The sequence below is a fragment of the Zootermopsis nevadensis genome, unplaced genomic scaffold, assembly GCF_977971745.1.
Source record: "Zootermopsis nevadensis isolate Lab colony 2312 unplaced genomic scaffold, Znev_1.0 Znev_ptg000061l, whole genome shotgun sequence".
Classification (NCBI taxonomy): domain Eukaryota; kingdom Metazoa; phylum Arthropoda; class Insecta; order Blattodea; family Termopsidae; genus Zootermopsis; species Zootermopsis nevadensis.
The window spans coordinates 2,887,739-2,903,509 of record NW_028259192.1 but is presented as its reverse complement, the minus strand read 5'-3'; the positions used below and the strand labels follow the sequence as shown (position 1 = coordinate 2,903,509).

At 36.8% G+C, this 15,771-nt stretch overlaps 3 protein-coding genes across 5 annotated transcripts; 1 reads left to right on the top strand and 2 right to left on the bottom strand.

Moving 5' to 3' along the window:
- Positions 1–720: 720 nt before the first annotated feature.
- On the bottom strand, positions 721–3,955 carry LOC110840406 (uncharacterized). The gene is made up of 3 exons (XM_022085427.2): positions 3,814–3,955; positions 2,680–2,898; positions 721–1,741 (listed from the first exon to the last, which is right to left on the bottom strand). Exons 1-3 carry the CDS (start codon positions 3,922–3,924, stop codon positions 950–952), a joined length of 1,122 nt encoding a protein of 373 aa, XP_021941119.1. The 5' UTR covers positions 3,925–3,955; the 3' UTR covers positions 721–949.
- Positions 3,925–13,113, top strand: LOC110840405 (serine/threonine-protein phosphatase 2A regulatory subunit B'' subunit gamma). Of its 3 annotated transcripts, none has more exons than XM_022085423.2 (10): positions 3,925–4,048; positions 4,731–4,855; positions 5,879–5,983; positions 7,067–7,179; positions 8,362–8,530; positions 8,691–8,879; positions 9,577–9,713; positions 11,200–11,413; positions 11,872–11,999; positions 12,924–13,113. In XM_022085423.2, exons 1-10 carry the CDS (start codon positions 3,958–3,960, stop codon positions 13,033–13,035), a joined length of 1,383 nt encoding a protein of 460 aa, XP_021941115.1. In that variant the 5' UTR covers positions 3,925–3,957; the 3' UTR covers positions 13,036–13,113. The 3 variants fall into 3 exon arrangements, with proteins under 3 accessions (XP_021941115.1, XP_021941117.1, XP_021941118.1); XM_022085425.2 differs by lacking the exon at positions 3,925–4,048 and adding an exon at positions 4,246–4,647; XM_022085426.2 differs by lacking the exons at positions 3,925–4,048; positions 4,731–4,855 and adding an exon at positions 5,351–5,398.
- A 1,739-nt stretch (positions 13,114–14,852) lies between these two features.
- ND-ASHI (NADH:ubiquinone oxidoreductase subunit ASHI) lies at positions 14,853–15,768 on the bottom strand. The gene has a single exon (XM_022085437.2). It carries the CDS (start codon positions 15,513–15,515, stop codon positions 14,994–14,996), a length of 522 nt encoding a protein of 173 aa, XP_021941129.1. The 5' UTR covers positions 15,516–15,768; the 3' UTR covers positions 14,853–14,993.
- Between the last annotated feature and the right edge of the window lie 3 nt (positions 15,769–15,771).

Sequence of the window (15,771 nt, the reverse complement as noted above, 5' to 3'; positions counted from 1 at the left end):
TTTAACCTTTCGGAGCTGAAACTGTTGAAGGATCTAAACATTTAGTTCTTACCTCAAAGAAAACATGTCTCCATTACAAAGATAAATTTGTTAATGCTATTTAAGGAAGTAGTTGTTGTGTAGTCTGAGAATCGTATGAAACCGATAAATACACTGTGTGGGAAAAATGAAGCTGGTGGTACTTTTAGTGACCATTAGGTTTTAAATAGTTAACCTTAGCTGTGTGTATTTGTAGGATATAAACTGGGTATAGAGCAATGTGATGTGTTGATAACATCCAAGGTTGGTGTAATTCTTGTAAATGCATTGGTGGATATGGACAGGATTGTTGGATTAGGAAATCAGGGTTCAGACTGGATACCACATCCATGTCCTAACAAATAAGATCTTTCCTGGAACAAGCCGAGACTTTGGTACAGGCACAAGCCCTAGTCCCAAAAATCATTCTACAGGTCTTCATGATCTTACAGGAGTGGAATTGGTGGCTGTGGAGTCTCACTGCAAGTCTCAAGGGAACAAAGGAAGCAATGCAGATTAAGTTAGAGATCAGTCAGTGTAGACAATACTGTAGGGCCTAATGGAGCAGGTAAGACATACAGGAACCCAGTGAAGTGCTGGAAAATTTCTTGTAGCACAGGTAGTGCTAGAAGTGGTGCCAACATTCACAATATTAGTTTAAAATATGTTACAGTAGGACCCATTTAATGCAACAGAAGAAACTCATGCCTGAATGCAGTATTTTATTCCTGATGTTGATCAGCCTTATTAATAACTGAATTTAAGACTATGCAGTCTTGTAATTATTGCTGATGAGCACTAATCGTAACAGATTTGTATCTGTAATAAATTAACAATGAAGGACGTAAAATCTCAAACAATTTGATGTACACCTTGGCACGTGTTCAATTCTCTGGGAACATAAAACATGGTTTTAGCTTAACATTTCAACTTATTTTGCACATTCTGCCAAAAGACAAACAGCACGGAATTGATCAAGTTCTTGCAATAAGTTACGTACATCACCAGCACACATAACTTCGTTTTCCAGTTGTGGAAGAGGAACTTTGTGACCATAAAAGAATATAATAGGCTTACATGTCCCTTCAAATACAACACCCCTGTCAGTTTCAAATCCAGTTTCTGTGCTAAATGTTACGTGAACAAAGGCAATATATCTGTCATGAGGTTGCTTATGAACAGCCCATAAAGATGTTGGCAGTGGAATCGTGTAAGCATGTTCCAAGAGTTCATTATACGTGAAGTGTGACACTTGCAACTTTGCTTCTGAAGTACTGTGTTTTGCTTCAAGTATGCTGTTATCTGTTGACTTGAGAGTTTCATCAGCCACAGTAATGGAAAATTCAGACTCATTCCCATCTAATAATGTTCTCAAAATCTTTGCAGTTAACTGATTAGTGGATTCAGTTTCTCCTCCATCTAGAAACTTGTACAGTTCAGTTCTACTCTGAACAGAAGTGTTGATCACCTCACATAATGGTGTGGATAATTTTGAGGCTTGTAATTTTAAATTATCTGTTTCTTCGAAATTACAGTTCTGCTCAGAGACCTCTTTAATTCTGGTGGCTGTGCTATTATTTTTATGATTTATAGTTTTCATGGCTCTTTTACTAATAGGAGTGAATGTTTCAACATGTGGAGATATTTTACACTTCTTTTCAACCGAAGGTGTACCCATTTCAGAATTATGATGTCGAGTAAGTGCTCTGCTTCTCCTCATAGCCTGTTTCAAGAGAGACAAACAATAGTATGGTAACATTTGTTTCTTTTATTGGTAATTTCATTACACTGAGCTAAGATTATATAGCATGAAGTAATTATCAATGAATATAATATTAAGTGTTCATAACCTCCTTTTAGGCTGGAAGAGGCTGATAAAAACTGCATACTCAACACAAATATAGGCAAATTTTGCATATAGTCAGATGTATTTCTTACATTTCTCCAGGATATCAAAATTGGTAATAGCATACTCTGTTTTAATTTACTTTACGTTAGATTTGTGTTGGTTCTAGATACAAAATTCTGTGATATGTTTGATGGTAAATATAATGTAGGAGGATACTAACATGGTTCAAATACATAGTTATTGTATTGTAAATAGTTACTTTTAATTTCTGAGGTTATACGGCATTGAATGTGAAAAGGCTGGCTGATGAAGTTGGAGGTATAGGGAATGAGCTGACCACAGCCTAATTCAACTAACTATACCAGTATTTGAAGATGGCTGTCTTCTGGACACTATGGTAGATACTGAATGATATTTCAGAGGAGCTTATTGCTTCCATCAGGTTGTCCAACTACATCTAACCTAACTTTGTTGCGCATGGATAATTCAGTGCCCTGATGGAGGCAGTAAGCACCTCTGCAATGTCAGTCAATAACTATCAGGATATATGGTTTAATATCCCAGAAGACAACCATCTTCATATGCGTATAAAAACTTGAAATCTCACCTATCCTGTCATTTACTTGAAAGAACTAAGTAAAATCACATCGGGTATTAATAAAAGCAATTAAGTCCCTGTCAGGATTTGATTTAGGTCCTTCTAAATTAAATCACACATGATTCTGTCAGTTTTCCTCAAATCTGCAAATCAAATGGGATGTTGAGCAAATGAGAGAAAACAGCTATCTTACAAACATAAAGATAATACTTACCCTTATTCCCTTTAAATTATCATTGCAGAAAATAGATGGCACAGCACCCTTCTTCAGCTTTGGGTTTCCTCTTTCTATCTGAACCACTTGGCCGTCAATTACATGGGTGTAATACCGTTCTATATCTGTTTCCTTGAAGTGCAGTGAACATACTACATCTTCACTGTGGAGATTCCTGTCAGTTCTCTGTATAATTGAATTCCATAACTGTACCATATGCTATAAAGAAATGTAATTCACATTACAAGTGTTCTTACTGTAACCATCAAGTTTCTAGTTGTTTGAAAGATGCATCTGCAGACCTGGGGTTTCACTGGGTCACTGCAATATTATTATTGTGGTACATGGTAATAATAAAAGCAATATGGCACTCACTTACTTGGCTGTTCAGTTAAAATACAGGCAACTGTACAGGTCCCACATCATGCCAAATTCCTGAATGGTATCTGATATAATACTACTTCCTGTATCTTTAGTTTAGTTAGGATATATCAACTCAACTTACAGACTTTTACTACACTCTTTAGCACAGGCCAGATTTTGTGCCATCCTGGCACTTTTCGTATGTGGTTTATTTAACAATGCTCTTAGTAGGTGAAACTTTATGGTGTTAAATTATAAGATTAATTAAGGGAAAGAATATGGAAGTGGTCCTGGCCTGTTTTAAGTCGCTATCCTGGCATTTGCCTGGAGGGTCTGATTAAAACCAAGAAAACCCTGTTAGGAAAGCTGGTATCCAGCTCAATCTCTGACCCTGAAACCTGCCGAATATGAAGCAGGATTTACTGAGCAGGTCCGCAGTTTAATACAGGGCAAACTACCAGCCAAAGGAGCATGATACAGCAGATTTCATTGTGTTTGAGTGTTTTATTTCAAATAAGGTAACATTAAAGATGTTCTTCCTTTCTTAATGACAGGTTAGGATTTGTAGTTCTGCACAAGTGTCATCATAGTGTTATCCCATACATTCGGCCATTACCTAAATGACCACAGTGAAAGTGTACGTCTAAACATTGCCAATTACTTTACATTAAACAGAACAGTTGAAAATTATAATTAAAACAGTAACTATTAATACAGCTAGTGTGCTATGACTAGGAGTACACCGATTTACATTTTCCGTGCAATTCGTACCTTGGGTGGTCGAAAAAGTGAAGGATTGTCTTTTCCATCTTGCCTTGCCCTTCTAACCTTAGCTGGATACCCACTTTTGCAGCCTGGTACGAAACAACTATGAGAAGGCATGTCAACTTAACATGTGTATAGTAGAAGTGATGAATGAAAATATTGTTTTCAAACAAGTCCCACGTATTCACGATCATATGTCATAAGAACGGATGTTATTTAGAACAGGCAATCCGTACAGATGGTAAGCTATTGTAAAATCGACCACAGATGATATTGACACAGACAGTGGGCACTTGGTTATTACGCTTGCAGGGGCAATTTTTTTAATAAAAACAGATTACAGACTAATTACTTAAACATTTATTGCATGTACAATTTTATAACGTTATGATTGTTACGTTTTATTGAAAAGTTAGATATTCTTATTCACAATCATTTCTTCTGTATTTTTTGCCACAGAGGAAAAAAGTGATTGTGTAATTTCAGAATACCTTTCTGTCTAATTTCAAGTTGTAAGCAGTAATCACAGTAAAATGAAACCTATCATATATCCACTGGTATGATTAAGTGAACGAAGCGACTAGGTTGAAGGAACTATTCACCAATAAGGATGCCCATAGTGAATATATCCGAACCTAACACCCAATCCATTTACTTTTGAACTGTCAATTAGCATACGTGACCTGGTGTTAATATTTTGAATTTTTTTTGACTGTTTAAGGAAAAGACGCACTTGGTCAGTAAATAAATATGTAAAATATATTTTGTTTTCACGTAAATTTTATATATTTTCTATGGATTTGAAAGAGCTGCTAAAGAAATGTGCGGCCAAAAGGCCAGGTATGAATGTGTTTGATTGTAGTGAATATTTATATGTTTAGAAATAAACGAACATTTATGTAAATTAGTTTGTTTAATTTCAGACATTTCACCCCAGGATGCTCTTAATACGGAGTCAGAACTGTTCAGCAAATATTATTTGGAAAGAAAGAAGAAGGAAGAGCAGGCAGATATAACATACAGTGCTATTCCACAGTTCTATTTTAAGGTTTGGCATGATTCATTGTCAGCATAACTCATTCTTCTCTTTGTGTTATTAGCCAGTAAGCTTGCTTCAAGTGCTGACAAAAGCATATATAATAAAATATTTTACTGGTCATAAGCTAATAACTACTAAGCATGAAGATGGCTGTCTTCTGGGTTGTTGCGCCATGTAGTCTGGTAGAAGATGAAACTAAATTTTATATAAGTAGCATTTGAAGTTCTCATGGCAGTGAGTCTGAAGGTGGCTGCCTTCTGAGTTGTAGCACCATGTAGTCTGGTAGAAGTTCACTATTATTTCATGTTTTGTGCTGCCTCCATCATCAGGGTGATGAGCCCTGATGATGGAGGGCCATTTTCTTAAGTTCTGTTTGTATAAGAATTAAATAGTATGAGTTTGTTTTGTGTGATTTAGACATACATATACACCCACACATTTGCTCACAGAAAATGAACCTGGAACATTAAGTTGTTTATCATAAATTATTCTTGTTTCCATAGCTTATATTTGTGAATAATGAGAGCAGTGCTGAAGATCTGTGTTCTCTTGGTAGGTGTACTTGCCTGACTTCTGGTATTTTAATTTTGTATAATTTATCATGACAATTAATTGAAGTAGACTGCTAAACTAATAATTAATCAAGGAAAGGATTTTGAATCTGTATTTCAGATTATTAACATATAATGTCAATCAAATATCATAATTTTTCACTGACATATTGTTTTGGTCTTTGTGACACTGAACAAGGAGTTTTACTTAGAAGTTGTTGGGTTTCACTGGAGAAACACATTATGAAGTTACACAATGACAGTGACTTTAAATACTTCGCAATGTTGAAAACTTTATGATGCCACATTTCATCCTTTATTATTTTTATCATTATGTTTTGTTTGATATTTAGATTGATAGTAGAGAAAAATATCCACACAACCCTTGACAGTTATTTATGGAACCCCATAATTCTGTTGAACTCAGTTTGGGAATAACAATCTTACATGTTTAAAATGTATTTTAATTTGTTTATTGCAGCTTCCAAAAGATGATGAAATTCTGTCACAGAAACTACGTGAAGAAGCGCGTGCTACCTTTCTTCAGCGCCGTGGACGGCAGTTGTTGAACAACAATGAGTTGAAGGTGTGTGTGCAAATACAGTGTATTACCCTTTATACTCAGTGCAAGGATTTAATATTGTGTCATTCCATGTAAGTTTTGGGACAAAAATGTCATGACCATATCTGATTCTGTTACAGTGTGGCAACATTATTGGGCCTAACAACTAAATGATAAATGTTAAATTTTACCGCTCTGTATGTGTCAACCCCTTGAAACCAATGCTTAAATTTGAGAATTCAGTCTGCAACAAGAGTACAACACTTCACCATTACAAGGATCAACTTGTTAATGCTGTTTAAGGATATAATCGCTGTTTAAAATTAAAATTTATATGAAACCCATAAGAACAAAATGGAGACTTATTAATTGTTGAAGCAGATGAGACATATAGTTACCATAGGGATATTATAGGTTAATTTCTTAGATTTAGCATTTCAGAATTTCAAGTATTTCTGTTTTTCCTCATTCTGAATCACTATGGAACGTTCATAACTGGAAGCCCTAATAAACACATTCTGGTAGTAATTTATAGCTTTTAAATGTGGTGGTTTAGGTTGTCATGAATTTAGTAAAACATATATCACTTGATTCACTTTTTCCCTAAACATGTTATGATTTTTAAGTACCTTTCTGGAAAATTTGATCATGAATCAGAAGTGTAGGCACACAAATATTTCTACAATTTAAATCTCTTAAGTTAAAATCTAGCTGCCATTCCCACAGTAGTAATTTAAATTCCCTTCTCCCATATGATAAAAGCTTTATTTTTTTTTTAAAAAAATGAAATTTCAAAATTGATCCAACAAGTTACCAAATAGGCTATAATTGGAAATGAAGGATGCATATTAACAGCTGAGTTGAGTTAACATGGTTAAACCCTATAATTTATTGTATATAACATGGGGATTGGAATTCATATTTTACATCTACTTTAAATTTATAAGGTAATAAAAAGCTAAGTAATCTTGTATTTGACAAAGGAAATTTTCCATGTATAAAAAATTTGTGTCACACTTTTCTTGTTTGCCCAAATTCTGTATTTGTTGAAGATATTGATGATTTCTATTATCACATGCGATAGGTTTTGTTTATTTCTTTCTCCAGGCCTTGTGGGTCCTTCTTGATAAACATCACAGCCAGCCACACTCTGAAGAAGAGCAACTTATTAATTATGAAGATTTTCTGCATGTGGCAACTCTAGGTGGCCCAAAATGCAAGTAGGTGTTTTAGTTTCAGAATTGTTTACTGTTAGAGTATAATTGCAGCTCACTTGATGAAATTAATAATTAAATTATGAAAGAAATAACATCAAGAATATCATTATTGTTCATCATCATATTCAGGGGTTGGGCCTTTTGGTCCGTTCCAAGCACAGGATTAATTGAACTGGTCCCTCCGTCTCTTCAGTGGTCGACCTCTTACTCTTCTTCCTTTTGAAAGATAATGAAACAGCTGACTATTGGTATTCTTAAAATGTGTTCATAATAGTTTTGTTGATATTCATTATTGTTATTGCTGTTATTTGCTTTGTCCTTGGTGGACTAGTGGTTAGTGTGCTTGCCACCGGACCGGGTTCAAACCTGGCCAAGGTTGATGGATTTTTAAGTATGATAAAAATGCATAGCACAACTTCCTTTGGAGGGGAAGTAAAGCTGGCGGTCCCATGTCGCAGATTTACGGCACGTAAAAGAATCTTACGAGTATGAACGAGTTGTTTCGTAAGCAAAATTCAGCAGCCATTTCTCACCCATGTCTTTCCTGATTCTCTACCAGATGGCTCTAGCAGACAAATCAGGATTAAGTAGAAATTGGTAGAGGCCATGCAACTGGCTGATCACTCGTCCAAGGAGTCTTACCAAATGTTTAAATAGATCAAGAAACCTCTAAAAGAGGCAGCCAAGACCCACACTGGGTTGTTGAGCCACAGGAAGAAGAGGAACGTTTTTCTTTTGTATGTTAGTTACCAACTTTATAATGGCGTGAACAGTTGTGGTTGTGAGTCCTATGAGATATTGAGAGTCATGACTGCTTTGGCAACCATAAATAATTAAAAAGCTTGGTGTGGGACTGAGAAAGTGCCCCTACCTGCCTCTAAATATATTTTATCAGCAATAATGGATTGGACTTAATGCAAAATTCCCTGGAGGAGGGTGGCTATTGTGGTAGGTTTTTTGGTATCCTCTCAGGTTTGTTACATAAATGCTGGGAAGAACCTTAAAATAGGCTGAAACTGCTTGCTTACACATTTCTTTTGATTCATCTAATGTTATGTACATTTTGCAGTTGGTACAGTGTTGTATAATAACAATTAAAAAGTAGTCCTTTCTTACTGTTGGTTACTAAGAAACTTGCACAATTACTGCATTGTAACTGTTTTATTTTATTTTATTGTTTTTCAGAAATTACTTCACTGCAGCTGTATTTGCAAAACTTCAACATGGAGATCCATATGGACGTATCAGCATCATGGCTCTTTTCAATTACATCATGAGGAAAGTTTGGTACCATCAGACTCGTATTGGACTCTCATTGTATGATTTTGTTGGTCAAGGCTACCTTCGTGAAGTAGTGAGTCACATACACTGTAATGCTTATTCATTTAGTTGGAAAGACATGGGTATCAGCTGGCGTGGCTTTGTTTCTGATGTAGGTGGAAAAGTTTTTTACTGAAACCAGAATTAAGATTTCTATTGAGTCAATGTGATTTGTGTTTTTTACAATTTTCTAGGACCTTGAAAACTATATCTTGGAGCTAATCCCCACATTGCCACAACTTGATGGACTAGAGAAGTCATTCCACAGTTTCTATGTATGTACAGCTGTGCGTAAGTTCCTGTTCTTCCTAGATCCACTTCGCACAGGTCGTGTGCGCATTCAGGATATTCTGGCATGTAGTTTCCTAGATGATCTACTTGAGGTGTGTAAAACTTTGAAATTTTATAATTTGTGTAAATGGGTGTGAATTAGGTCACTTAACAGATAAACTGTAATAATTAGCTCTTATGAGCCCCAAATGCAGATGTTTTGAATTTGGCCGAGACATCAATATATGTAGTACATAATATAATGCTGTTTCAGAATTACATATTAATTACTCGTATTTTTTTTAAACAACACATGCAACCCAGTTCACCTGATGTGGGACAGAGTCAGGTTTGGGCAAATAGGGTCACTGAAATTTACAGCATATACATTCATCATAATTCTTAGGGAAAATTACTTCGTATGTTTACTTATAATATGCATACATAAGAGAATATAACAAATTTGTTTTTAGAATTTAGTAAGAAAATAAGAACACCGTATAGATGTGTATTTTCCATATTCAAAGAACTTCTGACCTCAAGCCCCAATACAGGCTTCATACCTCTTTAAAACCTTTCCTTGGCTTTAAATGTAATTACCAAATGTTCAAATTTTTCATTAGAATGTTTGTCAAAACAGAAGCCACAATTTTCGTCATTATCGACTTCATAATCACACATTTTTTTGGATTTGTCTCTTTCATTGCCTTCTTCAGAGGTTTTTGTTTTGCTGCTATGTGATACCGTTAGTATGCAAGTGGTTAAAGAATTTTACTATACACTGAATTATGTAATGTTTTTGTTACGTAGTTGCGTGATGTGGAGCTTCCTAAGGACCTCCAGGACACAAATTGGTTCTCTGCTCCATCTGCATTGAGAGTGTATGGACAATACCTGAACCTCGACAAGGACCATAATGGCATGCTTAACAAGGAGGAGTTGGCCGGGTGAGGCTTAAGCTTTCGATTACTAGACAATGTGGAGAGAGAAAATTTACGTTAACGACACACATGATAGATTGAAGTTTGTGTTCATGCCAGACCAATATTCTTCGGACATCACAGTGCCACTGCTAATAGGTAGATATTTTGTAGGTAAGCTTCCACCGTCCAAGAAGAAGACACTACAGAGATGGTATACTGTTTGTCAGAAGCTCGACAAGAGGACAGGCACTACTCTGGATGGCATGCGTCAGAGTGTACTGCATTGAGCTCATTTTCTAAGATGATATTGCCAATAAAAAATTATTCTTTTGTAAATTTATAACTTTGCTGAGCCATAACTAATTTTAAAGCAGTTTGTTAGTGGTACCTCAGTGATCCCAAGAGCTATGCTGACGGTTCCAAAGCTCAGACTAAGACAGGTACCCTGGTCCTCCAGGTTGGGGGTTGGTCGCAAGGCTAACAACCTTGCACCGTAAAAAGGAAGATGTTTTGAAACTTCAACCTCGGACAGACAGACCGAATGGAAGAGGAGAATTGAGGAGGCCATAGAAGAATAAGAAATTTATAACTTTGCTGAGCCAAAACTAAAAATAAAGCAGTTTGTTAGTGGTATTCCTATTTTGTGTACTTCTCAGAATTTAGTATGCAAATTAGAAAAATTATTTCTTCCATATTTATTGTAGCTGAAATGGAATTTTGCAATTTCAGGCTTTAGTACTTAAATATCCTTTATCCTGAGGAGTTAGTAGGGTGTAAGTGTCCCTAGCATGGAAGGCTTAAACATAGAATTATTAATAGAAATTATGGACAGACATAAATATCTGAATTTTGTACATGTTAATTTATGGTTTTTTCAAAATTGTGACACATAAAGTATCTGAAAGAAAGTAGGCATCTTAAGTTAGAGTAATATTTTGGTTCTGCTCTCTTTTTCCACTTTACCTGTACGAGGGGCAGTCAAAAAGTTCCCGGAATTGTAGTATAGCACTGTAATGGTAGGAAATATGGCAACACTTACCTAATCACCTTCAAAGTAGGACCCTTGCGCACACACACACTTGCTCCATCGATCCTGCCATTGTTGAAAGCACCGGTGGAAGGCTTCATTTGGAATCTTCCGGAGTTCGGCCGTCGCATGGTTGCGAAACGTGTCCCCTTGAGGCCCATCTTCAGAGTAGGGAACAGCCAGAAGTCACTCAGAGCGAGTTCCGGAGAGTATGGTGGTTGGGTGATGACGGAAATGCTTTCCTCAGCGAGGAATTGCTGCACAACCAGTGATGTGTCGAATGCGACAGCCGAACTCCGGAAGATTCCAAACGAAGCCTTCCGCCGGTGCTTCCAACAATGGCAGGATCGAAGGAGCAAGTGTGTGCGTGCGCAAGGGTCCTACTTTGAAGGTGATTAGGAAAGCATTGCCATATGTCCTACCATTACAGTGCTTTTTGACTGCCCTACGTATTACCTTAATAAATTTTCCTTGTGATTATAGATATGGAACAGGGACTTTGACAAAAGTATTTATGGAGCGTGTGTTTCAAGAGTGTCTAACTTATGATGGTGAAATGGACTACAAAACATACCTAGACTTTGTTCTTGCCATGGAGAATCGTCATGAGCCACAGTCTTTACAGTACCTGTTTCGAATTCTTGACATCAACAACAAAGGCTATTTGGATGTGTTCTGCCTTAATTATTTCTTCAGGGTGAGGATTTGTAGTGGTGATTAAGTGCATCCAGTGGTATATACACATTTATTAATTTTTCTGTTGTCTTTACATAGATATAAAATGAACGACTGGCTAATTTTTAAATGCTGAATTGGTGCCACAAACGAAATGGGTGGCATGGAGTCTGTACAGGTGTAACTGATATATGTAAACACTCTGAAAGACGGAGTTGATCTGTTTGCCATCTTGCATTATAAAATAAATTTGTATTATTATTGTGAAGTTGTGTTGTTCTACATTATGGTTACTGGCTTGTCACATTAATGTCCTTATTGTTACATAGTCTCACCAACAACATATGAAGTGGACCTTAGGTTGCTTCTATATGAGGACTTTGTGTTCGTTTTACAATTTAACATGGCACAGATTTTTAAGAGTGTGGAGCTTAATCAAGAATTCTGTAAAATTAATTGTTGTTTGTTATAATTTTATAGGCAATTCAAGAACAAATGACTTTTCATGGACAAGAACCAGTTCCATTCGAAGATGTCAAAGATGAAATATTTGACATGGTTAGACCAGCTGATCCATACCGAATTACTCTACAGGACTTGCTCAGTTGGTGAGTTTAGACACCATTAATTTTAGGGTATCTTCTTCCTCATCTTCCTTCTCATTCCAATAATTCTATTAATTGATTAAGCACTGTGGCTTGTTCTGACTAAGAATGAATCTGGTACTGAAGCTGTTGGGCATAGGAATAAATCTGGAAGAGGAATCGCTCTCTTGCTATGCAAAGACTTGGATAAATCTGCATGCCCCTAGTTTAATTGAACCTTTCTTCTTCTATGGCTAGTCAGTCCGTGGCCTCCTCAATTCTCCTCTTCCATTTGGTCCTCTGTTAGGTCCGTCTGTCCGAGGCTTTGATTGAGGTTTCGAAACATCTTCCTTTTTACGGTGCAAGGTTGTTAGCCTTGCGACCAACCCCCAACCTGGAGGACCAGGGTACCTGTCTTAGTCTGACCTCTCCCCCTTGACCAACTGGCTAGGGAGGCCCTACCAGTAGCTCTTGGGGTCACTGAGGTACTCAAGCCCCACCACCACAAGGTGCAGATACCATTAAGTGAGGAATTTAACCTTTAAGTGATGCATATTTAAAGCCCCCGTTTAGCCAGACAGCCAGAATATTTTGGCATTTAAACAATTTAAATGGCAGAAAATCGTTAAACAAATTTTAGGCTGTTCACTGCAGTCTTTAGTCTGGAATTGTACAATAAAATGTAGGCAATTGGGGATGAATCAGTTTTCCCCATACTGTTCGGAGTTTCAAAATAATCAGCTGACATCATAGTATTATCCCTTGTTTCTTTGTTTATACCTTATTGAAATACTGAAAGATGGATTGGTTAGAGTGACATTAATGATAATGTTAGGGTTTCCCTGTGTTACAATATTTTATACTGAGACTCAAAGCTTTGACTTTCGATGCACTGTAATACAATTGTTTTAGAGGAATTTTACATTACTCATGTGAATTTTTTTTCAGTGGTCAAGGTGATACCATGATAAGCATCCTTATAGATCTGAATGGATTCTGGACTTATGAAAATAGAGAAGCAATGGCAGCAGACACACGTGATGGACCAGCAGAAGTGTGAAATCCACAAGTGTATTACATAGGAAATTGTTCAATATGACATGAATTTTAAAATAAATCCCAAGTATTCTAAGTGTAATTTCTGTTGTTAAAAATTAGGTAATGCATATAAAATGCACTTCAAAGTATTATTAGTCAGGGTTCATTTCCCAGCAGTGTAATTTGGATTTTTCTGTCAGGCTCTGGCCTCTGCAACCTCCTATCTAGTGGGTGATTTTTCTACATGGACAGAAGCATCAAGGGTACAGTTATCTGTGTCTAGCACTGCAGTTAAGAAACTGGGCTTTACATCTTTATGTGTTATGTATCTTCATGGTGTGGTTGAATTCAGAGAAAGCTTCACTTTCTTTTTAATACATTTTGTCTGTATGTGTTTGATGTTTGTGATAAGGGTTACGGACACTAGTTTAAGTGTGTGTGTTGGACTGGAAAGGTAAAGTGAAGGAATACATTTTATTATCGGGTTTTCTTAGAAATGGATTCTAAAATGAAAAAATGACACTATAATAAATCTTGGGGTTGCAGTGGCCGCACGGTCTGAGGCGCGGGCCTTGTGCTGCTTGGTCACTGGGACCGTGGGTTCGAATCCCACTCAAGCCATGGACATTTGTCCGCATTTTTCTGTGTTGTGCTGTCCTGTGTACTGGCAGAGGCCTTGTGATGGGCCGATCCCTCATCTAAGGAGTCCTACCAAATGTCTATAGATCAAGCCAACGGAAAGTTGGGACCCGTAGTGCTCAGGCATTTGAAGAACGGGTCGTTCCCAGTATAATAAATCTTACACAGAAATGTAGCTTCTTATGCAGAAGTAAAATATTTATAGGTTCATTTGTATGTGTACCCATCTGATTAAAATTAAGCAAATCTGGTTACATTTTATGCCATTCAAAGTTAATGACAAAAGGGGATAACCATTCTGCATTTTGAGAATTGCAGTAAGGCATATTTAAAACCAGCATATCTTTGTAACATCAGTATACATGGCATCAGGCATGGCAGAATACACCTTAAACTTGGATTATACTATTCAGCTGCATGGCATCAGTATCCTGGTCAAGAAATCCAGATGTCTAGAACAGGTCACGGAAGTGACATTGAGCAACATCCCAATATGAATACAGCAGATGGCTTCATGAGCAAGTCATGTAAGCCTCTCATTCACACACACAAAAGGAGTGAAACTGAATTATCTCTACTAACAGTTCATATAGTTTCTTCTGGACTGGATCTTTTCCTAACCTAGGCCCAGACAGGCCTCTTTACCCTCCTTCTCCTGTCTGTGAGTATAATAAAACTATGCTATAGTTATAATATTATTATTAGCACTGCAGGACAACTCCAGAATAAAAGCAAATCTTCCTGCTCTTCTTGGCCTGATTCTTCCTATGTATTCACTGCACCCTGATAATGTTAGTAGCATATTCCTCCAAAACAATGGGAACTACTTACAAAGAAAATATTTATACATAACCCATAAGACAGAAATCCACAAATGTAATTCTGATATGAGTATGTTACTGACTGTCTCAGCTACCAAACCAAGGTTGTTTGTGTCCATAATGCAAGGTTAATGAGTTCCCCAGTCATATGACAGGCACAAATAATGTTTCCATTATATTTCAGTATGGCACACAATCAAATGCAAATTCTGTGAAGAACAGATTTAAAGCATTCCCTTACTTTGCCAGGTTTTAATTTTTATTGTTGGTTAATCCTGAAATGCAGTATAATAAGAATGGTCACCTGACAGAATTTTCTAACCAGGTATTGAACTGTCCATAGTAGTAGGAATCCATGTAATAACAGACATTCAATAAATTAATTTTAACACTGTCAACTTTATTAAGTCTGTACATTTTTTCTGTAATGTTTTATGCACCTAAAATTACATATTTAAGCAGGTATTCATGAAAGCTTGTAACACACCAATCTGCACTATGTACAAAGTATATACTATAATTATGTAGCAGGTTCAAAAGTGTAATGAACTTCTCCTTGGCTTGGGTATTGTTTTGGTAACACTGGTCGAAACAGTTTCTTATCTTCCAACCAATAATATACCACAGCAGAACCAGCCATGACTCCAAAGAATGCAAGAGCTTGCTGTGAAAGAGAGAATCTAGGTTTTGCGCTTACATCAATGCGATCTTCTCCATACATATCCACGTTGACATGAACAGGTTCTCCGAAATTTCGCCTATGTTCTGGAAAATCCCACGGATAAAATGGGTCTCGCGATTCGGCTGAGATGTCTGGCAGCTTTGGGTAGTCTCCATGCCCCATACCATCATCAGGATAAGGTTCATACTCTTCAGGAGATAAATTGTATTTTCTTGCGGCTTCAGCTCTCTTTTCGGGTGTCTCTGGATATGGACCCGGTTTCCAGTCCTTGTTCCAATGATTTCTGACAATTTGATATGCTACAGCTCTTCTAAAATTCATAAGACGGGACCCACTCCTGAACCTTACTACGGACGCCATGTTTCCACCAGAAACAAAAACACAGCACAGTCTTGTTTCAATTCTACGGCTGGTACTTATCCCCTAATTAACACACTGACTGGTTACTCAATAATATCACTCATCCGTATAGGACTACTTTCCCAAACTAAATAGCATGTATTTACGAAAGTTGTAGAACAGAGCAGATTAGCAGTTGAACAAAATAACTAAAAACCAAAATCTTCTAGCAAACATTTACCATCGACAACTCAGTGTAGCCAATAACACTTCGTTT